Source organism: Pleurodeles waltl, chromosome 10 (genome assembly GCF_031143425.1).
Source record: "Pleurodeles waltl isolate 20211129_DDA chromosome 10, aPleWal1.hap1.20221129, whole genome shotgun sequence".
Classification (NCBI taxonomy): Eukaryota; Metazoa; Chordata; class Amphibia; order Caudata; family Salamandridae; genus Pleurodeles; species Pleurodeles waltl.
The window spans coordinates 121348232-121374255 of NC_090449.1; the positions used below are offsets into that span (position 1 = coordinate 121348232).

General features: G+C 46.2%; 1 protein-coding gene across 1 annotated transcript; it reads right to left on the reverse strand.

Annotated features, from left to right (window-relative positions):
- Nucleotides 1-13355: 13355 nt before the first annotated feature.
- On the reverse strand, nucleotides 13356-14724 carry LOC138260720 (QRFP-like peptide receptor). The gene has a single exon (XM_069209205.1). It carries the CDS (start codon nucleotides 14722-14724, stop codon nucleotides 13384-13386), a length of 1341 nt encoding a protein of 446 aa, XP_069065306.1. The 3' UTR covers nucleotides 13356-13383.
- Between the last annotated feature and the right edge of the window lie 11300 nt (nucleotides 14725-26024).

The window sequence follows — 26024 nt, forward strand, 5'->3', positions numbered from 1 at the left end:
ATGTAACAGGAGGATTGTTGGTTATATATATATATATATATATATATATATATATATATATATATATATATATAAAAAACTCCCTAACCACCCAACCCCACGCTGCGCACACCTCTTTGGCAGTGTGCAGTGAGAGTTGTTTGCAGCCTGTCTATCTGGGTGTGAGAATAGGTGTGAGAGGGTGTATCTGAGGGTGAGAGTGGCTGTGAGAGTCTCTGTCTGAGTGTGCGAGTGAGAGCATCAGTGTCTTAGTGAGTGAGTCAGTGCCTGTGCAGGTCTGTGAATAGTGCAGGAGGGTTTCAGTGGGTCTGTGAATGGGTGTGTTAGAGTCTAAGTGGGTCTTTGAGTGGGTGCGTGAATGTCGAGTGGGTCTGTGAGTGGGTGCCTGAGGGTCTGAGAGGGGCTGTGAGTGTGTACATGAGGGTCTGTGAGTGGGTGCGTGAGTATCTGAATGGGTCTGTGAGTGGGTGCATAAGGGTCTGAGTGGGTGTGTGAGTAGGAGAAAGAGATTGAAAAAGAGAGAGAGAGAGAGAGAGAAAGAGAGTGATAGTGAGAGGGAGAGAGATAGAGAGTTTTATAGGCTTTGATGGAATATATACTTAGAATGAGATATTTGTGGACAATTTGAAAAGAAAAATGTATTTGTCAGTTAAAAAGAGTGAGATCACCTTTCTGTATGAACCTTAAACGTTTGAAGTTTAAAAGAGATTAAAGAAGGAAAACGACCATGGGAACACCTGGAGTAGAATCCTCAACTCTCAGTGTAATCGACTGTGACTGTAAACTTTAGGCCATCAGTGACTCCTTACTATGATGCTTCCAGACATACCTATGACAGTCAAACCAATGCATGTGATTAGAAAGAAATGTGAATGTTCCATCACTAAGAAGGTTTCACAGTCAAAACATCAGTAAATAAATACACTGCCAAGTGATACTAGGATTTGAACGTTCAACCTCCTGAGTGACAGCATAGACTGTGACCATTAGGCCAGAAGTGACTCTGTTCCACTCTGCATCCAAGCATAACTATAACATTTCTATCAAGCATCTTACTAGTCTTACTCTTTGAAGTCATTGCAAGGAGAGACCCTTGCAATGACAATCTCTCTCTCTCTCTCTCTCTCTCTCTCTCTCTATCTCTTCCATCCATCTAGAAGACAAATTGAAACTCCGCTTTCTTCAGGTGAGAGCTCTTTGTCAGCTCTCACTTGCAGAAAGCAGATTTTGTTTGCTTTTGCTTGGTGGAAGCTGTCAGCTCCCACCAAGTAAAAGCAAACAGTTATGTCCTGGGGATGGGCACCCTGAGAAAAAGCAGGAGTCAGCCCTGGGAGTTGGCAGTCCCCAGTGCCATCAGTGGCTTCTCGAGGGGGAACTGTGAATTTAGCCATGGACAGGTGGTGGTCCCTGGGGCTCTGAAATAGACCTCCTTTTCTTTTTTGTGTTGATGTTGCCACAGGGAGGTGGTGGCCCCGGGACTGTGGGGCCTGTGCAACTCCCCTGCATTCAAATACAATCAAGCCCCAGGGAGGTGGTGGTCCCTGAGGGTTGCGAATGGGCTGTGTTGCCCCCACATTGAAATACAATCAAGCCCCGGGGAAGTGGCAGTCCCCAAGGCTACCAGGGTGCCATGCAGCCCCCCGCATTAAATGAAAAATAAGCCCTGGGGAGGTGGCGGTTCCCAGGGCACTGAAAATCTCAGAAGGAGCCGGGGTGTGCCCCTCTCCTTATTTTTTAGTTGGCCCCCGGGACCTGGTCCACATGGGGGCTTTAAAAAAAACAAGCATGGGGCCCATGGTTGTTTTGTTGTACTTTTTTGCTGCAAGTTTGTGAATTTCACAAATTTGCAGCAAATTGTATTTAAAAAAATGTTTTTTTGCCCTGGCGGGGTCCCTCTGGAACCCCAGCACCAGAGCTAAGGGGTCAGGTGTCTCTAGACTGTCCCCTTTATGTTTTTAAACTTTTTTTTGAGGGACTTGGCTGAAGCTGAGTCCCTAGATGGTTGAAGTGTTGGCAGCCAACCTGAACTCTGCATTTCCCTGCACAAGCTTGTTATTATTTGTGAAGTCTTCGTGACCTCATATATGCACATTTGGATTTCCTTTAATTTCTCCTAAACTACTGAAGGGATTTAAACTAAACACCGAAAGCACAATCTGTGTACTGACAGCTAACTTTCTGCCAAATTTGGTGTAAATCCGTCCAATGGTTCGAGCTGTAGTCGTGTTTAAATGGTTAAAGGTCCTATTGGAATAAACATGGGAGACACAACTTTTTTTATGCCCTCTTTTGAGCTCAGCACCCACTTGATGGATCACCCCAAAGCTTTCAGTGTGCAACAAGAATCACCAGCTCAAATTTTGGGGAACATTTTGTGAAGATTTGTCAAACCGTGCCAAAGATATAGACAACTCAAACAAATTCTTATATATATATAAACCATACATATACACACACATATAGGTACACACACACACACACACACACACATAGACGTATATGTATACATACGTACATGGGGAGAGAGAGAGGAGAGAGAGAAGGGGAGAGAGTGAGAAAGTTGGGGACGGAATGAGGAAGCAGAGAAGCATTCAAGGATGAATTTCCCTGCAGTGTTTGACTGCTCTACCAATAATGCATAATTGCAAAGAACTTAATGAGAACAGAGTGAGGAATGAAAGTGGAGGCACAATGTGCTCTCTGTTTATCGTCCACAGCTTCACTGGCCTTGGTGACGACCCCCTCCACGACTGATCTTATTTGACCGGCAACTATGTAGCCGCGGTGGCTGGAAATGGATGCCAGTATTTTTAAACACACTGTTGGGACTGAGAGTCCCACACCGCTCGAGTGCTGAAAGACTCTGTCTGGGGGTTCACAGCTCGCCTCTGGTGTGAATTGAAAGCAACGTTGCCATCTGCCTGAATGTGTGGACACTGTGCATAGCCACTGCTTGAAGTGCACTTTCTATTTCTACATTTAAATGGTTATTCCTGAAAAAAGTTCTGCTTGGAAATTTAATTTACTTTAGTTTTAATCCCGACTTTACCTACTTCCATTTCATAAGCCGATTTAAATGTATAAAATTAACTTTTTCTGTGAAATCTTTTAGCTCAAACTAGCCCGAAGACTTCTCTTTAATGTGAAAGTATTCTGGGACATTGACCAGAGTTAATGCCATAGCTGCATCTTTGCAAACTGAGTCCCAGATTTAAGAGGGCCTAGCGCCTCCTTGCACCACATTAGCGTCATTTTTGTTTTACACTAATGTGGTCCAATGAGGCCAAAATTGGCAATCAGATTTACAAAGTGGTGCAATGCATGCATTGTGCCACTTTTTAACCCCTTGTGCCACATTATACCGGCACCAGGCATAATGAATGCAAGGGGGAATTCCCCCATTAGGGGAGGGCAAATAAAATAGCGTAAAGAAATCTAAAAGATTTCTTTGTGCCACTTTTTGCACCATTGTTAACGTCTGTACAGAGCAAGCCTTAAAAGGTGGCACACAATTATTATAATTTATAATTGGCCTCAATGGGCTTTGCAGGATTAGCATCAACATTTTTTTATGCTAATCCTGCAAAGCACCAAACTAGCATCAAAAATGTTGACGATGGTTACTTAACTACCGCCATGGTGTGCCGTATATTAAATATGGTGCACACATGGTGGCATTGGGGGGTGCTAAGGGGTGCATGAAAAGTGGCGCTGCAGTGAAGTGCAGTGCCACTTTTCTTAAATCAGGCCCTGAGGGTGTGTGGCGAGGGGGAGTACAGAGTGAACACTTGGGGTTATCACACTATAGTAACAAAATTGCAATAATACAACACAATAGCACAGCACAAAAACACAGCTAAAACCGCAAAACAAGAACATACAGTCAGTAATAACAGAACAAACTAACAACACAAAATAACAAAAAACAAAACAACATGAAAATGTGGCAATATCAGCTAGCCCAGTAACATATCAAGACAGTACAATGTCATTGCTGTGCTCTAGTTATGCAGTAGTGTTGTATTTTTGTTGTTGTTTGTTTTACTGTGTTGTTTTGTTGTGTTGTTGTGCTGTCTTATTGATGTGGTGTGTTGTGCTGAGGTGCTGATTAGTGAGAGTTGTATAGTTGGATTTTATTTGATGGTATAATTTGTTGTGGTCTGTGTCTTGTATTGTGTTGTTAAGTTATTATGTTGTGTTGCGTTTTTACTGCTGCTCTGTTTGTAGTGTTGTATGATTCTTATGTGGTGGTTTATTAGTTTGCTGCCAGTGCTGTACTGTTGATGTTGGGTTGTGTTGTGGGATTTTGTTATGATGGTGTGTTGTGGTACTGCGGTTAGTTTATATTCTTTGTCTTGTTATTATTGAGTTGTTCTGTTGTGTGATGAAGCGCTGGGGGTGGAGCCTTTAAATAAAATCACTCCACAGAGCCAAAAGCGAACTCGCAAAAAATATATTGCAAAGAACGTGTTTATTTCAAGCTTGACAACCATAGAAATCTCATTACAGTTTCAAAAAATAAATCATCTTTATTTAATGGTTCACACTATTTTTCCGCGGCTTGTATCGGGGTTTGTTTTCCTTTTCGGACAAATATGGTACTTGACAGCTCAATTTGTGATGAAGGATGAGAGGTCCAAAACGCGGCAGTGTTTGCCAACTCACGTGTGAACAGAGCGCATCCTAAAAGGTGGCACCTGATGTGCAATGTATTCTCAGGCACAATGACGGATGGCGCGGGAACAGCGCACTTCTCACGGTGCCCTTTACTGGCAGGCACAGAAAGCGGCGAGGCTGAACAAGGGGGCGCAGATGCGGAGGAGGGAGGGCGTCTGAGACGAGGGAATGGGAGAGGCACAAGAGAATCGAGTTCATTCTCCTTATCTCCCACCAGGCCCACACAATAACGCGCCACTGATTGGGATTACATTCCACCGAGTGAGTTACTGGACAAGAGAGTACACAGGCCAGTAAACCAATGTTTATTACCTTCATCCTGGTCGGTGGGAAAGGCGAGCAGCATTCATGTGCCTGAAATGTAAAACGTACAACACCTAAGGGTCCTCGTGCTGTCCATTGTGGTACCGCACAGCAGCAGGCGTTTACGCTGTAACTCTGAAATTACATGAGGAGATGCTATCTGTAAATCAGCTTGTGTATGCCAATGTCACAGTTCATAAACAATGCCTGTGATTGGGCCCTGGCACCGAGGGCGTCTTGTAGTTTATCCGCCAGGAGTACCATGTACATTCATCATGTTGAGAGGCACATAATGTCTTTGACTGCTCAGTAAAGAAACTGATATGCATCACACTGCCTACAAATCAGTACTGGCACTTGCTAGTACCGTCACTGAATTGTAAAGAAACGGATATTCATCACACTGTCTACAAATCAGTACTGGCACTTGATAGTACCGACACTGAATTGCTTTATATTGGGTAGCAACCACTATTGACAATGACTTGTTTTTTATTGGCTTGCAGTACTGGCACTGACTTGCTCAATATTATCTATGGATCAGTACTGCATTCACGGGTATTTGATCAATGAGCAAGTACCGCTAACTCGAAAAAGCATCATGTCGTCTTGAGCAGTACTGACAATGAGCAGTAATAAGCTGTACAGGAACTGGAACCAAAGCTCCCAGGTGCGATGGTTTGTATTTTGTCGTTGCCCTTTATTAGCAGCACAAGGCAGTACACAGCCTCCAATCCAGTAACGACACTGAAGGGCACCCTGTGCTCTTCAAACTAGTACTTGCACTGAGGAACAATACATTGTCTATGAATCAGTATCACTGAGGGTCACTACATTGGCTTTGACAATAGGAAATAATGTTAAAATAAATTAATTTATTTAAACTTTGGATATATGTATACAATTATGTTATTGTTAAAAAAGAAAATAGGAGTTATAAATACATATTTTACTTTAAATATTTAATTTTACATAATGACTTTCAATTTAAAAATAAATGTAACTATATTTTTTTTCAAAAAAATAAATAAATTAAATCCGAATAACTTTATACTTACATTTTAGCAACTTTTAAACACAATAAATAAATATCAACTTTCTAGCGTAGGAGGGTATTTTTTAAATATATCTTTAAAAATAATTTTAATTTAATTTCCTATACTTACATTATGTTTTTTTTATGTTAAGATTGAGTTAATGATGCTGAAACATTTATTTAAACAAATATATAAATAATCTACACTAACATTAATTATTTTAAATGTAGATTTTTAAAACTTAAATTGCCTTTTCAAAAGTTCATATTAGTTTCCCATAGGGAAAGCTTCTCTATTGCAAAAGTCTCTGACAATTCTGTAGAATATCAAATATGGCTGTAAAGTCACTAATAGTAGTAATTTTAAAGTCATATTTGAAGTTTTTAAGACTCAGTCTCCTGTTTCAGGGAATGGGGACCTGAAAGTCTACGCTTTTAAAGAACTTTTCACTTGTAAATGGTAAATTGCCAAATGTAATAAAGTTACTCAAACGTGTAAAAGTAATCCTACACTGAAGATTTACTCCTGTGTAAATTTACCTTTCCGAAAAGGTCACTATGTACAAAGCACTATACTATCTATTTGTTAGTGACTATATTGACTACATCGTACTGTACATGATTCATTGTACACATTAAGAAACACTAATATACATTTAAATCTGCACTGATACAGAGGGATTCTTACGTTGCCTTTAAATCAGTAATGATGCAGACAGGTATTATTGTGTCTGTGAGTCAGTACAGAGACCCTTGGCATCATACTGTCTGTGGTGTGGGGAAACATGAGGGAGGGTTGTATTGTCCATGAACATTTAATGACACTAATTTCGATTATAATCTGTATGAACTCTGAGTACTGACAACATTCAACATTATATTGATAATGAACTAGTACTAACAACAACATAACGTTCTATTATCAATGAATTAGCAATATTGACAATCAGGGCCATTGACTTTCTAGGGGAAAGTATTGATAATGGTGAGTAATGTGTCAGTTGTGCATTAGACGTTCTGGCATAAATTGACATTACAATATCTATGAAATAATACTGATGATGAGGGTGCTTTTATTTTGAGATGAATCAATACTACTAATGTGGATGTTATAACATGTCACCTATGATTTGGTAACTATGCTGCGGTAACTGCACCAACATGGAGGAACCTTACATTGTCTGGGCTTGAGTACAGTCACTGGGTGTCTAAGATTCAGCTAAGACATACTCAGCATTAAATTGTTGATGGACCAGTCCACCGAGACATTATCCAGTCCTAATTCTAAGGCTCAATATCTCCTTTTTGTAACAAAGGTCAAGCAGAGGCACCTTTTACTAGTGGCAGTGAAGGACGTTACTGTTAACAGTCACTGAGCACTCATGATGAAGCACATTGTTGTGTCCACCAATCAGGAGAACGATTTAACGAGGAATAATATATTGTCTATGAGTTAGGAACGCTGACCCCAGAGACATGCTATTGTCCATGAATAAGTACTGACATTGATGCACATTGATATTTAGAACCTGTGCTGGGGTCAGTAAATTGTTTATCATTCAGCACTGAGTCTGCATATTATTACATATCAATAGATTCAGATACCGACATTACACGGTTTGTTGCAGGTACAGAACAGAATGGTCTTTAAATTATCTGTGAGGAAGTACTTAATAGTGAACCACACTACAATGACCAGAACTCAGTACTGACCATGATTCACTACTGACACTGAGGGCATCATGTTGTCTTTGAAACAGTACTGATATTAAGGGCCATCATATTGCCTTCGAATAGGTACTGAAACTGAAGGGACTCTGTCTGTGAAGGAGTAGTGATACTGAGAGGAATATTTGTCTAGAACTCAGTACTGATTCTGAGAGGACTAATGTTGTCTTCGAAACACTACTGATACTGAGGAACATCATTTTGTCTTAGAAACAGCACTGATACTGAGGGGCATCAGGTTGTCTTAGGAACAACACTGATACTAAAGGTAACCCTGTTGTCTCTGCAACAGCACTGACACTTAGAAGCATCATATAGTCTCAGAGGCAACATTGCTACTGAGGCCATCATGTGAAGAAAACAGAACTGATACTGTGGGGCATCATTTAGTCTTGAACTCTACTGATACTGAGGGGCATCATTTTGTATTGAACCGTAGTGATATTGAGGGACATCATGTATTCTTTGAGACAGTATTGGTAATTAGGTCATCATGTTGTCTCTGAAACAGAACTGATACTCAGGTGCATCCTGTAGCCTATGAAACCGTGCTGATACTGAGGGACATAATGTGGTCTTTGAGCCAGCATTGATTCTGAGGGGCTTCATGTATTCTTTGAGGCAGTATTGGTAATGAGGGTCATCATGTTGTCCCTGAAACATAACTGATGCTCATGGACATCCTAGAGTCTATGAAACCGTGCTGATACTGAGGAATATAATGTAGTATTTAAGACAGCAATGATACTGGAAAGCATCATGTATTCTTTGAGACAACATTGATACTGAGAGACATCATGTAGTCTTTAAGACAGCATTGATACTGAGGGGCATCAGGTTGCCTCTGAAACAGAACTGATGCTCAGGGGCATCCTGTAGTCTATAAAACCGTACTGATACTGAGGGGCATCATGTTGCCTCTGAAACAGACCTGATACTGAGGAGCATCAGGTTGTCTTTGTAGCAGCACTGATACAGAGGGAAATCGTGTTCCCTTTGGCCCAGTAGTCACTCTAAGGGGCATCATGTTGCATTTGAAGCAGTATTGGCACAGACAGGTATTACATTACCTTAGAATAAGCAATGACATTGAGGCATTAGAGTGTCTATAATGTATTACTGTCACTGTGTGTGTTACAGTGTCTCTGAGTTAATACTAGCTTTGTGGGAAACACATTGCCCATACGAAAGTAGTGTTACTCAAGGTAGTGTGACTTAGTGACAGAACAGGAAGGGGGTCACTCAGTACTAGCACTGAGGAACCTTCTATGGTTTATGATTCAACACTTATCCTAACGTGCATTATATTGACAAAGAGGAACAGTATATCTATTGAATAGAAATGCCAAGCCAGTGGGAATTTATATTTGAGGGTGTGAAACTGTGAATTTTGCTTCACAGATTTTTCTTAAATTTGGAATTAAGTGTATGCGTGAAAAGTGGCTTGCCGGTATCCCACGTAATTTTTTCATGCAAAGGTATGTTTTTGTATCAGGAATACTTTAAAAAGGAGCAATAGATTGCATGTAGTTTATTAACACTTCTAAAGTCGACACTAACTATACGCCAAAGGGCAGTGGCTATACGAATCAGTACTGGCACTGGGTGGGATTAAGGTTCAGTACTTCCAGTAAAGGCATTGCTTTATTGGTGTTTCAGGAGTGACTCTGAGGGGGAATGTATTGTTTTTGAATCAGCACTTACAGTGACGACCCCTATAATCATTGCACACTATTACTGGCACTGGGGCATTATGTTGTCCCTGAATCAGCAGTGATACTGAAGAGCACTGTCCATGGCTTATTCTTGACAGTGACGTGCAGTGTGTGCTGCCCAGTACTAGCAATGAGGTGCAGTGTACTTTCCACGGAGCAATACTGACACCGGCATGCGGTGTGTGCTGACCAGGAACCAGTACTGACAATGTAGTGTGGTGTATTTCCCACAAATCAGTACTGACACTGAGGTGGGGCACGCCGTGCACAAATCATTACTTGTCCTGAACTTCAGTGTCCATGAGTCAGTACTGACACTATGGTGTGGCATATTGTACACATATCATTACTTGTCCTGAACTTCAGTGTCCATGAATCAGTACTGACGCCGAGATGCAGTGTATTGTCTGTGAAGTACTAGTAGCACAAAGTTGCAGAGTGATGTTCATGAGTCAGTACTGACACTCTGGTGTTGCAGATTGTACACAAGTGATGTTCATGAGTCAGTACTGACACTCTGGTGTGGCAGATTGTACACAATCATTACAAGTCCTGAACAGCAGTGAACATGAATCAATACTGATTCCGGGGTGCAGTGATTCGTTTATGAATCAGTCCTAGCACAGAGCCGCAGAGTAATGTCCATGAGTCAGTACTGACACTCTGGTGTGGCATATTGTGCACAAATCATTACTTGTTCTGAACATCAGTGTCCATAGATCAGCACTGATTCCGAGGCGCAGTGTTTGGTTTATGAATCAGTCCTAGCACAGAGCTACAGTTTATTGTTCATGAATCATTATTAGCCCCGCTTTGCTGTGTAGTGTCCGTGCATCAGTACGTACACTGACATGCACTGCATTGCCCGTGAATCACTACTGACAGAGAGGTACAGAGTATTCTCCATGAGTATTTACTGAGAATGTCGTGCAGTGCGTAGTGCACGAGCAGGAATTGACAAGAGTTTAAGTGTATTGACCCATCGTCAGTACTCACAGTGTGGTGATGTGCAATGTATGGTGGGTGAATGACTACTGAAAGTGGATGCAGTGTACTGTCTGAGAGCCAGCACTAACACTGTAGTGCAGTCTATTCCCCATGAATCATTACTGACACTATATTGCAGTACATTACTGACTCGGATTTGAACTTTCCGCCTATACATCAGTATTTGAACTGACATTCAGTGCACTGAGCGTCAGTATTTTGTTCCCCAGATAGTACTGGCAGTGTGGTGTAGTGTAATGTCGCCAGTTCGTCATTCCTGACACTGAGTTGCTGTGTAATTTCCATCAATCAGCACTTACACTGGTATGCAGTGTATCGTCCATAAATTGATACAGACAATGAGGTCTGATACCGAGGGGAAGAGTACTGTAATTAAGTATTGACTCTGAGGTGCAGTGCATTGCCTATGAATCACTAGTGACACTGAAGTGCAGGGTGTTGTCCATGAATCAGTGCTGCCACTAAGATGCAGTGCATTTCCCATGAATCAGGACTGATACTGAGGGGAAGTGTACTGTCACTAAGTAAGTATTGACTCTGAGGTGCAGTGCATTGCCTATGAATCACTAGTGACACTGAGGTGCAGTGTGTTGTCCATGAATCAGTACTGCCACTAAGATGCAGTGCATTTCCTATGAATCAGGACTGATACTGGGGGAAGTGTACTGTCACTAAGTAAGTATTGACTCTGAGGTGCAGTGCATTGCCTATGAATCACTAGTGACACTGAAGTGCAGGGTGTTGTCCATGAATCAGTACTGCCACTAAGATGCAGTGCATTTCCCATGAATCAGGACTGATACTGAGGGGAAGTGTACTGTCACTAAGTAAGTATTGACTCTGAGGTGCAGTGCATTGCCTATGGATCACTAGTGACACTGAGGTGCAGTATGTTGTCCATGAATCAGTACTGCCACTAAGATGCAGTGCATTTCTTATGAATCAGGACTGATACTGGGGGGAAGTGTACTGTCACTAAGTAATTATTGACTCTGAGGTGCAGTGCATTGCCTATGAATCACTAGTGACACTGAGGTGCAGTGTGTTGTCCATGAATCAGTACTGCCACTAAGATGCAGTGCATTTCCCATGAATCAGGACTGATACTGAGGGGAAGTGTACTGTCACTAAGTAAGTATTGACTCTGAGGTGCAGTGCATTGCCTATGATTCGGTACTGATACAGAGGGGAAGTGTCCTGTCACTAGGTAAGTATTGACTCGGACGTGCAGTGCACTATGAACCACCAGTGACACTGTTGTGCAGTGGATTGTCTATGAGTGAGTACTGTCACTGAGGTGCCGTGCATTGACTATGAATCAGTACTGATACTGAGGGGAAGTGTACTATCACTAAGTAAGTATTAACTAGGAGGTGCTGTGCATTGTCTATGAATCACCAGTGACACTGAGGTGCAGTGTATTGTCTCTGAGTGAGTACTGTCACTGAGGTGTAATGCATTGTCCCTGAATCACTAGTGACACCGAGGTTCAATGTATTGTCCATTAATGAGTACTGACACTGAGGTACAGTGCACTGTCTATGAATCAGTACTGATACAGAGGGGAAGTGTACTGTCTCTAAATAAATACTGACTTGGAGGTGCAGTGCTTTGTCTATGAATCTCTGGAGGCACTGACGTGCAGTGTATTGTCCACGAATGAGTACTGCCACAGAGGTGCAGTGCACTGTCTATGAATTAGTACTGATACAGAGGGGAAGTGTACTGTCACTAAGTAAGTACTGACTTGGAGGTGCAGTGCTTTGTCTATGAATCACTGGAGACACTGACGTGCAGTGTGTTGTCCACGAATGAGTACTGCCACTGAGGTGCAGTGCATTGTCCATGAATCAGTACTGATACTGAGGGGAAGTGTACTGTCACTAAGTAAGTATTACCTCTGATGTGCAGTGCATTGCCTATGATTCAGTACTGCCTCTGAAGTGCGGTGTATTGTCCATGAATGAGTACTGACACTGAGGTGCAGTGCATTGTCTTGCAATGAGTACTAAGACAGACGGGCAGTTTATTGTCTAAGAATTACTGACAACAAGGGGAACAAAACTCCCTGATACACTTGCTATTTGTTAATTATGTTATTCATTATATAGTACTGAAGGCGAGGGCATTATTTGACATTAGAGGGCATTATTTTTTTGGGCAGTGATATTGATGTCAATGTATTATCAGCGATTAAATACTAATGGCAATAGTGGAACCGCGTTTATAACTCAGGCTGAAACTGAGACACGCAATATATTGTGGGACAATTCAAAAACAAAAAAAACTATAAATCATCTAAAAACCAGTCCTGGCAATTAGACTGATTATATTGGCTAAATTTCAGTGTTGACAAAACTACACATTGGATTGTCTGTTTAGTGGTAGAGGAGTAAATTATATTGGATGAAATTCAGTACTGACCTTAAACGAGGTGTCATTTTTTTATGACCAGTTCAGACAGATGAAATTAATTTGTCAGTTTTTTTAAGTATTGAAACTGAGAGACAATAAATTGTCTGTGAGTTAGTGTTGACATTCTCTTATTTTACTTTCTCTGCGAATCAGTCAGAGGGAGGCTTTATATTGTGTTTAAGTTCTGACATTAAGAACGTTTAGATTATCTCTGGGCCATTAATGACTCAGTGATATGAAATGGTCTTTGAATCAATATTGAACCAAAAGAACATTACATTATATGCAAATCAGTCAAGTAGTAAATGGAATTACATTATCTTCAAGTCAACTTTAAGAGAGAGGGGCATTAAATTACATGAAATTCACTGCTTATTATATTGTCTTGAAACTAGCTCTAAAATTGTTGTCCAGTTTACCATCAATGAATCACTTCCAAACAAAACCAATATAATTTTGTCTCTGATAAAATTAAACAATGGGTCTTTCACGACTGCCGTGTCAGACATCGCTTTTCTCAGTGGAAAGGATAGTCAGACCAGCCTGTTTTCCAGGTGTGGTGGATGTTTCACATTTGCTCAGTGGGAGGTAGCAGTCCTCTGTGTCACATCTGCCTCCGACTTCCAAAGTGCGGCGTGGATCCTTCACTTTACTGGACTTCTGGGAATTACTGTAGGAAGAAAATTTGGAGATTGACAGCGGTGGGGACCTCTCAGAGAAAGAGAAGCTGAACAAGGAGATCATCCTCCGGTGGTACCTGCTCTTCATGAGCTTGGCTGACCGGTAGAGGTCTCCCACAAAGCAATAACAGATGGGGTTGAGGCTGGAGTTTGTCAGGCCCAGCCACTGGGCAAAGGGTCTCAACTGGAGGATCCAAGGGGAAGGGGCCTCCTCCTGAGAAGACTGTGGGATGTTAAAGTCTATCCAGATATCCAGGAGGTAGACGGGCAGCCAGGAGACCGCAAAGAGGGAGACCAGTGACACCACCATCTTGGCAATCTTCTTCCTGACCTTCAACCTGGAGGCGGGCAAAGATTGGCCGCTGGGGACGCAGTCCTTAAAGTTGGTGGCCGAGCTCCAGAGCTTGTGTACGGTCAAGAAGCAAATGACCAGGTTGAAGAGGACAGGCAGGCAGTAGAGGGCGCAGAAGAGGAGGAAGTTGTAGGCCTGCTTCAGCCTGACATGAGGCCAGATTTCTCTGCAGATTGGAAATACCAAGGGCAGCCCCTCCACTCCCCCTATCTCGTCCCTCTTGTTCATGAAGATGAGTGGCATGCAGATGCTGGAGGAAATCACCCACACCACAACAATGGTCCAGAATATTTTTCTCTGGGTGAAGAATGACCTGGCGTGAAGCGGGTTGTGTACATTGTAGTACCTGTTGACGCTGATGACGGTCAGGCTGAGGACGCTGGCTGAGACGGACACAGCCTGGATGAAAGGCACCGCCCTGCACAGGAAGTCCCCATACACCCAGGCCTTGTAGATGAGGTTGCCCACCGTGATGGGCATACAGACGCAGACCACCATCAAGTCACAGATGGCCAAGTTGATTAGCAGGCTCCGGGTGGCGCTCAGGCTGGACATCCTGCTGCTCCGCTTCCTAGTGAGCACTTTGATGGACATGGCATTGCCCACAATGCCAACCAGGAAGGACACAATGTACATGGCAGTCAGGCTGATGGTCACCGGCTCTTTGACGAACACAAACAGCATGTTCTCCAGATCCTCGAGGCTCAATTCGTGGGTGCCATTCACCAGCCCCTGCATGCTGAGGTTCTCCCCTTTCAGCAGCTCTAAAAGGTCCCAGCTACCCCCTGGAAAAACCGCAGAGGAATTCATAGTTCTTGTTTACAAGAAAGAAGTCAAGGGACAGAAGGGTCGGTACTTCTGCTCCAGTTGTCGTTGCTGGTGCCCTCTGGCGGCCACATAGTGAAGTGCCCTCGCCGGTCCAGCAGGCTTTGACATGTTGGGGTCACTGCGTAAAAAATAGAAAGGAAAAATGCGAATGGCTGCTGGCACGTCATCCATTTACAATGTACAAGCCGAGAAGGCACAGATCATTGATTAACCCAGTTTAACCCAGCCACGCGCTCTCTGTCAGCGCTTTAGAGGCGACGACGGCTTTAAAGGATTGCCTGGTTACCTTGAAATGCTTGAAGCGCCAGAGTGAAGGGTGATTTATTACTCGAGGCTCTTCTTCCAATTACGACCTCATTGCACATAATCTCCCGGCTAATGTGGTCTGATCAGTGCCCTGAGCTCTGCCCACCTCTTTGGCATTTTACACGGCTGTTTACAACGCCCTAGCATCTAAGCGACCTTTAAAGTACCTTTGCTTCTGTCTAATGTGTGGGGTAGAGAGCCAAAGCGGTGGAATGTATTTATTGAACATACTCTGTGTGCACTGCAGCGTAGCACTGCCATGGAATGCAGATTGATGAGAGAAATAACAGTAGAAATTATGCTAATAATAATATCATAAAAATATTAATAACAACAACTATGATTTCTAGTATGATTATTTGTATTCTTATTGTTATTAATAATAACGTTAGTATTACTATTGCTAGTATTGTTGTCGTGTACTTATTATTAGTATTAGTATTGTTATTATTATTGTTAGTAATATTGATGTTTTATTGTTACGGTTATTAGTAAGGATAACCATATTATTATTATTATTACTATTAATACTATTATCATTAATATTGATGGGAATAATAATAATAATAATAATCAGGTCCTAATCATAATTTTGTTTTGCCATTGCATAGTTAAAACCAAAAGCAATACTGAGCTCCAACTAGGCTTTTCAGAGTGTTTATGTACTATGCAGAATCAGTATTACCTAGAAGGGCACAGATCTCATCGGAAGGATGAACGGCTGAGTCTCTCAGGCTTTTAGTTCTCGAATCTACGTAGAGTGCACCACAGTTCCCCTTGTCATCGTGCAGTTTGGATGATGTTGACAGCAATCTTATATTTCTCTGTATTTTTCAGTGTTGCGTGGTGCTCGCAGCGTGTGTAGATTGTCTAAGTGGCACACAAAGCCCTTCCCTTGCTGACTAGAAAGGGGCCCTGGAGTAAGTACAGTAAAGTAAACGGACTGTGCTTAATTTCAACGCTAGAGATGCGGCGCGCGTCAGGGCGCCCTCTGTGGCTGTCCCCGTGCGGGCACAGCGCGTGCAACCGGCAGTGGTGCTGAACGGACAGCTCCAGGACCAACGCTGCACTCTGTGCGCTCTGGTTCACTAGCGCATGCTCCGCCCTAACCTGCATCACCTTTAAACTGCGTAAAGCGCTTCAAGCAACTTTGGTCTCGGAGGAAGTTATGACATGAAAAGAAGAAGAGGCGCTCACCTAGGAATCCGGTTGGCGGGCTGCGAGGGTCTGCACAGCTGAGGTGGTCTGTGTGGCTGCTTCGTCAGCACAGCTGCTGGGTTTTGCTCAGTTACTTTTGTCTGCACGCCCTTGGCGACTGCACTGCTGCTGGCATCTGCTGGGCTGCGAGTGCCTGCACGGCTCCCGCGCTGCACAGCTGCTGGGTCAGCTCGGCTGCAGGTGCCTGCACGGATCCCTGGTCTGCCCACATGCTGGAGTCTGCACGGCTCCGGGCCTGCGCAGTTGCTCGGTTCAGCTCAGCAGCAGGTGTCTGCAGGGCTCCAGGGTCTGCCAGCTGCTGGGCTCTGCGCGGCTCCCGAGTCTGCTCAGCTGCTGGTGTCAGTGCGGCTGCTGTGGACTGCACAGCTGCTGGGTTCTGCTCGGCTGCTGGTGTCTGCACGGCTCCCGAGTCTGCACAGCTGCTGGTGTCAGTTCGGCTGCTGTGGACTGCACAGCTGCTAGGTCAGCTCAGCAGCTGGTGTCTATACGGCTCACGAGTCTGCCCAAAGGCTGTGGTCTGCACGTCTCCCGAGTCTGCACAGCTACTGAATTCAGTGTAGCTGTTGAGGTCTGCTCAGCTCTGTAGTACTGTCCACATCTGCACAGATGCCGGGGTCAGCACGGCTCCCTTGTTTGTACCACTGCAAGTGGTAGCGTGGCTGCTGTACCGTGCACCTCTGCTCAGCTGTAGAAATTTGCACGACTACTGCTGTCTGCACGGCTACCAAGGTCCGCAGGGCTGCTGTCACTTGCGCAACTGGTGGGGTCTGCAGGGCTCGTAGATCTGCAGGGTTTCTGGCCTCTGTGTGGCTGTTGATTTATGCACAGCTGTTGTGGTCTACACGAGTGGTGGGCTCTGTATGGCCGCTGGTTTCTGCACAGCTACCAGGAACTGCACGGTTCCTGTGATCTGCTGGCTGTAGGGTCTCCACTGCTCGTGTGATTTACAGGCTGTGGGGTCTGCACGGCCCTTGTGATCTAGAGGTTGTGGGGTCTGCACAGTTACTGGGGTCTGCACGGCTCCTGTGATCTGCAGGTTGACGATCTGTATGGCTTCTGCCACCTCAGGCTGTGGGGTGTGCACGGCTCATTTGATCCCAGGCAATGGGGTCTGCACGGCTCCTGTGATCTGCAGACTGTGGGGTCTGCACGGCTCCTGTGATCTACGGGTTGTGGGGTCTGCACAACTTTCGGGGACTGCACGGTTCCTGTGATCTGCAGGCTGTAGGGCCTGAACGGCTCTTGTGATCTCAGGCTGCGGGGTCTGCACAGGCCCTGTGATCTACAGGGTGTGGGGTCTCCACGGCTACCAGGGACTGCATGGCTCCTGTGATGTCAGGCTGTAGGGGTATGCACAGCTCCTGTGATCTCAGCCTGTGGGGACTGCACGGCTCCTGTGAGCCGAGGCTGCGGGGTCTGCACAGCTTCTGAGATCTAGAGGTTGTGGGGTCTACACAGCTACCAGAGACTGCACGGCTCCTGCGATCTGCAGGTAGTGGTATCTGCACGGCTCATGTTACCTCAGGCTATGGGGTCTGCACGGTTCCTGTGACTTACAGACTTTGGGGTCTGCACGAATCCTGTGATCTCAGGCTGTGAGATCTGCACGGCTCCTGTGATTTAGAGGCTGTGTGGTCTGTACGGCTCCTGCGATCTCAGGCTGTAGGGTCTGCACTGCTCCTGTGAGCTGCAGGCTGTAGGGTCTGAACCACTCCTGTGATCTACAGGTTGTGGGGTCTACACAGCAACCGGGGACTGCACTGCTCCTGTGATTTGCAGGCTGTGGGGTCTGCACGGCTCTTGTGATCTCAGGCTGTGGGGTCTACACAGCAACCGGGGAATGCACGGCTCCTGTGATTTACAGGCTGTGGGGTCTGCACGGCTCTTGTGATCTCAGGCTGTGGGGTCTACACGGCTCCTGTGAGCTGCAGGCTGTAGGGCCTGCACGACTCCTGTGATCTCAGGTTGTGGGGTCTGCACGACTCGTGTGATCTCAGATTGTGGGGTCTGCACGGCTTCTGTGATTTACAGGTTGTGGCGTCTGCACAGCTACCAGGGACTGCACGGCTCCTGTGATCTCAGGCTGTAGGTTCTGCAGAGCTCCTGTGATCTCAGCCTGTAGGTTCTGCACGGCTCCTGCGATCTCAGGCTGTGGGGTTTGCACGACTCCTGTGATCTCAGGTTGTGGGGTCTGCACGACTCCTGTGATTTACAAGCTGTGGGGTCTGCACGGCTCCTGTGATCTCAGGCTGTGGGGTCTGCACGGCTCCTGTGATCTCAGGCTGTGGGGTTTGCACGACTCCTGTGATCTCAGGCTGTGGGGTCTGCACGGCTCCTGTGATCTCAGGCTGTGGGGTTTGCACGACTCCTGTGATCTCAGGCTGTGGGGTCTGCACGGCTCCTGTGATCTCAGGCTGTGGGGTTTGCACGACTTTTGTGATCTCAGGCTGTGGGGTCTGCACGGCTCCTGTGATTTAAGGTTGTGGGGTCTGCACGACTGCCGGCAGAGCTCCCTCGCTGAGGAGTGGACGCAGGTCCGCGCTGTGGTCCCGGTGCTGTAGGCGAATCTCTGGTGTTTGTCGTCTTTGCGCTATTCTCCGTGTGACGACTGACTTCGGGGCTCTTGGAAGTGAAACCTTCAGCCAGTTCCTCTGCATGCAAAGGCACCACTCTGTATCCTAGATGTACAACCCAGCACACGCGTATCCCCACACTCTGCAGACGCTGTGCTTCACCGCCTGCACAGCCGTTCACCGATCGGCCCAGCCCAACCCAACAGAGCTCTGTGCTGCCTGCCCCCTCCTGAGGGTCAGAAGAGCAGCCCCCGCTGTGCTCAGTCTCTCTGTCTCTGCAGTCAGCCTCGTTCACGGGGCGCCAAACGCACTGCACAGCTCTCCTTTCCCTGCACGGCTTCCTCTCGGCACAAGCAGGCACTGTGTACAGCCTTCTACCCCAGGAGCGCTGTCTCTGCCCTCCCTACCATCTCGCACACTGCTCCACTTTCTGCAAAGCCATGCTTGATGCACGTCTCTACTCTCTCACGACAGCTGTGCAGGGTATGAACCCTGCACCCCCCACGGCACAGCCGCTCACTCACAGGACACTATTTGCACACTTGTGCGCTCTCAGGGTAGCCTGGTACTTTATATTCACTCTCTGCACATCCCTTCAGTGGGCAGTGCGCAGCTCTCGAGTGCCTGTGCGCTCTCTGCCCAGCACTGCCCTCCCCACCGTCCCACCCAACGCAAAGTAACACGCGCCCAGGACAGCCTCTTACTCTGCACAGCCGCCACTCCCTGCACATACCTCCGAGCCGCTCAGCTTCTGCCTACTCATTCTCATTGCGTCGCAACACGCTTCAAGCGCAGCGAAGCCCTCTACCTGCAGCACAACCCGCCACTGCCTGCACAGCCATCTACCACCAGCACAGCCCACATCGCTCCGCAGCAATACCCGCTTCCGATCCCTCCGTTTTCTGACCAGCCCTCCGCGTTCTACCCATCTCGTGACTCTCTCTACAGTACTCTACCCGCTACCCACCCATCATCTCTGCACAGCTTTATCAGTTCTACCCATCGCCCATATCTCTCTACAACGCTCTACTCACTACCCACCCCTCATCTCTGCACAGCCCTCGAAGTTCTACCCATCTCCCATCTCTCTCTACAGCGCTCTACTCACTACCCACCCCTCATCTCTGCACAGCCCTCTAAGTTCTACCCATCTCTCTCTACAGCGCTCTACTCACTACCCACCCCTCATCTCTGCACAGCCCTCTAAGTTCTACCCATCTCCCATCTCTCTCTACAGCGCTCTACTCACTACCCACTCCTCATCTCTGCACAGCCCTCTAAGTTCTACCCATCTCCCACCTCTCTCTACAGTACTCTACTCTCTGCCCATCCCTTAACTCTCTGTGAAGCTCTCCACGTTATACCCATCTCTCGGCTCTCTCTAGAGCACTCTACCCACCCCTCATCTCTGCACAGCCCTCCACGTGCTACCCGTCTCCCACCTCTCTCTGCAGCACTCTACTCTCTACCCATCTCTTAACTCACTGCACAGCTGTCTACGTTCTACCCATCTCCCAGCTCTAGCTACAGCACTCTTCTCACGACCCATCCCTAGTCCCTGCACTGCCCTCAGTGCAGCACTCTACTCACTACCCAGCCCTTCTTCCTGCACTGCCCACGGTACAGCGCTCTACACACTACCCATCCCTGGTCCCTGCACTGCCCTCGGTGCAGCACTCTACTCTCTACCCATCCCTCATCTCTGTATTGCCCTCCACGTGCTACCCATCTCCCATCTCTCTCTACAGTACTCCACTCACTACCCATCTCTTAACTCTCTGTGAAGCTCTCCAGGTTCTACCCATCTCTCAGCTCTCTCTACAGCACTCTACTCACTACCCATCCCTACTCCCAGCACTGCCCTCGGTGCAGCACTCTACTCTCTACCCACCCCTCATCTCTGCACAGCCCTCCACGTGCTACCCATCTCCCACCTCTCTCTACAGTACTCTACAGTACTCTACTCTCTACCCATATCTTAACTCTCTGTGAAGCTCTCCGCGTTCTACCCATCTCTCGGCTCTCTCTACAGCACTCTACTCACTACCCATCCCTGGTCCCTGCACTGTCCTCGGTGCAGCACTCTACTCACTACCCAGCCCTGCTTCCTGCACTGCCCTCCGCGTTCTACCCATCTCTCGGCTGACTCTACAGCGCTCTACTCACTACCCACCCCTCATCTCTGCACAGCCCTCCGCGTTCTACCCGCCTCCCAGCTCTCTCTACAGTACTCTACAGCACTCTACTCTTTACCCATACCTTAACTTTCTGTGAAGCCCTCCACGTTCTACCCATCTCTCAGCTCTCTGTACAACACTCTGCTCTCTACTCATGTCTTAACTGTCCGTGAAGCTCTCCATGTTCTACCCATCTCTCAGCTCTCTGCCATCTACCATCCCCTAACCCTCTGCGCAGCCCTGTATCTTCAGCAAAATCTTTCACTCACTTTGTGGCAAATTGACCGCTCTCTGCAAACCACTCTGCTGTGCACACTCGATAACTACGTGGCCATCGGAGCACTCTCTCCACAGCCCTACACCCTCAACACAGCTGTCCTCTCTGCCCATCACCTTACAGAATCCTCCATTTTACACACCTCGCAGCTTTCGGTACAGACGTCCACTCTGCTCTCTGCTCACTCTGCACAACCCTGCGCTCTCTACCCTCCCACATTCACTGGGCACATCCCTCCACTAGGTGTGAAACCTGCCGCTGGCTGCCCAGTGCATGGATGCATTACTCCCCAGCATCCCCGTGCACTCTGTGCACACACTCTCGCCATACTGAGCCCTACACTTTACAGACCACCTCACCGTCTGCAGCCCCTCTCTCTCAGCTCAGCACGTCTATGCAGCCCTCCACGCTACAGAGCCTTCCGTTCTTTCTGCAGCTGTTCTTTCTTTTCACCGTCCTCCACCCTGTTGTTGCAAAACAATCGCAGTTACCACCTATTCAAATTGGTGGTAACCCATTCGCAAACGGGAAGGGGTCCCTGAGGCATCCCCTCCACTTTGTGAATGGGAGCGCCAACCTTTTTTCAGAAACTACTGCCTACTCTGAAAAAAGAAAGTTTGATATTTAGAGTCGAGCGCAAAGCGCTCCGTCCCTGTTGTTATCTCTCTACAGCTTGTAATCACACCCATGTCCTGTAACGCCGCGCTCTGACGCGGCATCTCTTTCTGTCCTCGCGGGTGGAACGCGCTACAGATATTCGGAGCGCCGTTCCCCGCGTTTTTTGACTATGCTTTCTGGGAAGCATAAATTTCGCTCCCGGTCGCGCTACATTTACTTCTAGCCTTTTTTCTTCTTTTGTTGTTGGTGGTGGGTTTTTTGTTGGTCCTTTTGCCTGTCTCTAGCCATGTTGTATCCATCTTATCTTCTTTGTGTTTTTGTCCCAGCATGCTCCGTTTCTCTGTTATACTACTTTCTATTTCCTTTACTGATCTATGGGCTTTTCCCAATCCAAGATGGTGTTAATTCCCTTTCCTGTGATGTCACTTCCCTTTTCTCAGTATATAAGTCAGTCAGTCTTGTTCCTCCTTGCGTTGCAAACACTTCCTTCTGGTTGTGCTGTTCGCTCCTGTTCTTTGTTCCTGCTTTTTGCCTTGGAAGATTCTTGCCTGTTCTTTGTTCCTGCTTTTGCCTTGGGAGATTTTTGCCTGTTCCTTTTTTCCTGCCTTTTACCCTGGATATTGCCTATTTTTGCTTCCTTTTGTCAAATCCTGTTTTTTCTTGTTTTCCTTCAGGAGTTCCTGTTAGAGGTTTTTTCCCCAGTGCTGGTTTTTTTTCCCTCTGGGACTCCTTCTGGAGGGTACGGTCTGCTTTGGCGTAGCCTGTCAAGCGGCACCGTGGCTACTAGAAGGGGTCGCCCTTATCTGGGAGTATCCAGGACCTGTAGAAGACTTGGTGTATTCACCAATCTGAAATCCAGAGGTGAGAAGTCCAGCGCAGTACATGACAGATTGCAACGCCAAAAGATTCAGCGTTGCGAGAGCGCCATGGAAGATCCACAGGGAGAGGCGTCAGAAAATGCTCAAGCTATGTTACAGACTGTCCAACAACAAGCCCAAGAGTTACAGCAGTTACGGGCAGAGAACACTGCGCTACGACAGGTCTTGTCTTCCCGATCAATGGACATACCACCTGTATCTGCTACTATTCCTCGATATTCCGGAGATCCTTTAAAGATGAAGGAATATTTGGACGCCTTGACGGTTTTCTTTGCCTTTCGTCCACTCCAGTTTTCTTCGGATAAGGCTAAAGTGGGCTATCTGATTAGCGCCTTGTCTGGTCCAGCGCTTGCTTGGGCGACTCCTCTGGTTTCTGCAGATGACCCAGTCCTGGCTAACTATTCCGCTTTCCTGACTGTTTTCAAACAAATCTTTGAGAGACCTGGGGTAGAAGCAGCAGCTGAAGAAGCCTTATGTGACATTCAGCAGTGTAATCAGGATGTACTGCAGTATATAACCCGCTTCAAACAGCTGGCAGCTGAAACCTCCTGGGTAGAACGCACCTTTGTAACCCTTTTCCGCCGAGGCTTGCGTGAAGAAATTAAAGATGAGCTTGTACACTCTTTGCCAGCTTGTTCTTTGAAAGAATTAATGGCTCAATCTATGAACATCGAGTATAGACTTCGAGAGCGCAAGATGGAAAGACGTAGAACTAGAGCTCCATACCAGTCCGGTACCTTCCGTGCTAGCAGTCGGCGAACGGAAGATAATCCATCTGAAGCCTCTCCACCTCCCCATGAAGAGCCCATGCAGATAGATCTGGTTCATGGGCCATTGACGGAGTCAGAAAGGGAGGAACGACGACGAAGGGGACTTTGCCTATACTGTGGTAAGGCTGGCCACCTGATCCGTAGTTGTCCAGTACGTCCCTCAAGGCCTGCGGGAAACGCCAGCTCCCATCCCCTGTAAGGAGGAAGGAGACGGGAGGAGCTGAAGTACCATCAATATGTTCCTCCAAAGAAAGCATGTCCACCCTGTTTATCCTCTCTGTCAAGTTACAAAGTTCACAAGATCAAGAAGAACATCTTCTGGCCCTCCTTGATTGTGGAGCCAGTGGACTCTATCTGGATGAGACCTGGGCTATGAGTAAAGGAATTCCCTGCATTCCTAAAGAAACTCCTGAGCAGGTTCACACGGTGGATGGCTCTCCGTTAACCTCAGGACCTGTGGTGGCCTCAACTCCTACTCTTTGTTTGACATTTGGGGGGCATCAAGAACACGTTGCCTTTGATCTCATAGCCTCACCAAATCACATCATGATTTTGGGAATTCCCTGGTTAGCCCGACACAACCCCTATATCAATTGGGAAACACGAACTATATCCCTAACGTCTTCATTTTGTCAACAGAATTGTTATTCCACTACTTCTTATTGGCCTCCAAAAAGGTCCTGTCAGTCAACTAAGGATAACACTAACTCTATCAATATTATCCAGGGGGTTCCAGATTGTTATCAGGAATATATCAGGATTTTTCAGAAACCGAGTAATCCTATTTTGCCACCTCATCGCAGTTATGACTGTACTATTCCTTTAATTCCTAATGAAGTTGTCCCCTTCGGTCGAATGTATTCTCTGGCAGACCAAGAAAAGAAGGTGCTAAGGGAATATTTAGACGACAACTTACACAACGGTTTGATTGCTCCTTCCACGTCCCCCGCTGGGGCTCCTCTCTTCTTCGTCCCAAAGAAGACTAAGGATCTGCGTCCTTGTGTGGACTTTCGTGAACTCAACAGAATAACGATTAAGGATCGATATCCACTGCCTTTAATCAGAGATATATTGGATGCCATTCAAGGAGCCAAGATATTTACTAAATTAGACTTACGGGGTGCCTATCATCTCCTTCGGATCAAGGAAGGAGATGAATGGAAGACAGCTTTCCGTACTCCTTTTGGGCACTATGAGTATTGTGTTATGCCCTTTGGACTGACCAACGCCCCTTCTGTTTTTCAACGATTTATGGATTCAGTGTTCTATGATGTACTCAATCAATATGTAGTCATCTATTTGGATGATATCTTGATATATTCCCGTGATCCTGAGCACCATGTAGATCATGTCCTGCAAGTCCTGGAAAGACTCAAGAAAAACCAATTGTTTTGTAAACCTGAGAAGTGTGAGTTCCATAAATCTGAAGTAAGGTATCTCGGGTTTTGTATTAATCAACACAGAATATCCATGGATCCTGACAAGGTCAGTGCCATATTAGATTGGCCTTCTCCAACGTCCATTAAAGAAACGCAATGTTTTCTTGGTTTATCAAACTTTTATCGTCAGTTTATACAGAACTTTGCCCACCTACAAAGTTTCATAACACAAACAATTAAGAAAGAGAACCTGAAGAAGGGTTTCATTTGGACCAAGGAGGCTGAACGCGCGTTTCAAGAATTAAAGACAGCCTTTACCCAAGCACCCGTGTTGCGTCATCCTGACAATAACAAGAAATTTATTGTCGAGACTGATGCCTCAGACAGAGCTATTGGAGCAGTCCTGCTGCAGAAGCAAGACAATGATGGATTGGAACATCCTATCTTTTATCTGTCTCATATTCTATCAGAGGCTGAACAAAATTATTCTGTACTGGAACGAGAACTACTCGCTCTCAAAGTAGCTTGTAAGGAATGGAGGCATTTCCTGATGGGTTCCAGAGAGCCTTTTGAAGCTAGGACTGATCACCGTAATCTCCAGTGTCTTCGGAGCTTTCAGTGTCGCAACAGTCATCAGGCTCGATGGGCTTTCTTCTTTAGCCAGTACGATTTTGTGATCACGTACATACCTGGTTCCCAGAATTTAGTGGCAGATGCCTTATCCCGCAGATATCCTGACATAGCCCAGAACTCCTCTCCACATCTTATTGAGTCTAGCAGGATCATCGGAGCTACTCAATATTTTCAAGAACGCATTCAATCCGAGTACCAATTTTTGTCTGCTTCAGAATGGGATAGAGTGACTCCTTTTTTGCAGAAGAAGAACAACTACTTCTATCATCAACATTCTCTTTTCCCACCTACCAAGAAATTGCAGACAGAAGCCCTGCAAATGTGCCATGATTCTCCTATAGCCGGTCATCGAGGTATCAGGAAGGCCCAGGAGCTGCTTCAGCAATCTTTTTGGTGGCCTTTGCTAAAGACAGACACTGAAACCTATGTGTCAGCATGCCCAGTCTGTGCCCA

Excerpts from the sequence above, each read along its gene's own strand:
- LOC138260720 (XM_069209205.1), bottom strand. The coding sequence starts at position 14,724 with ATGAATTCCTCTGCGGTTTTTCCAGGGGGTAGCTGGGACCTTTTAGAG.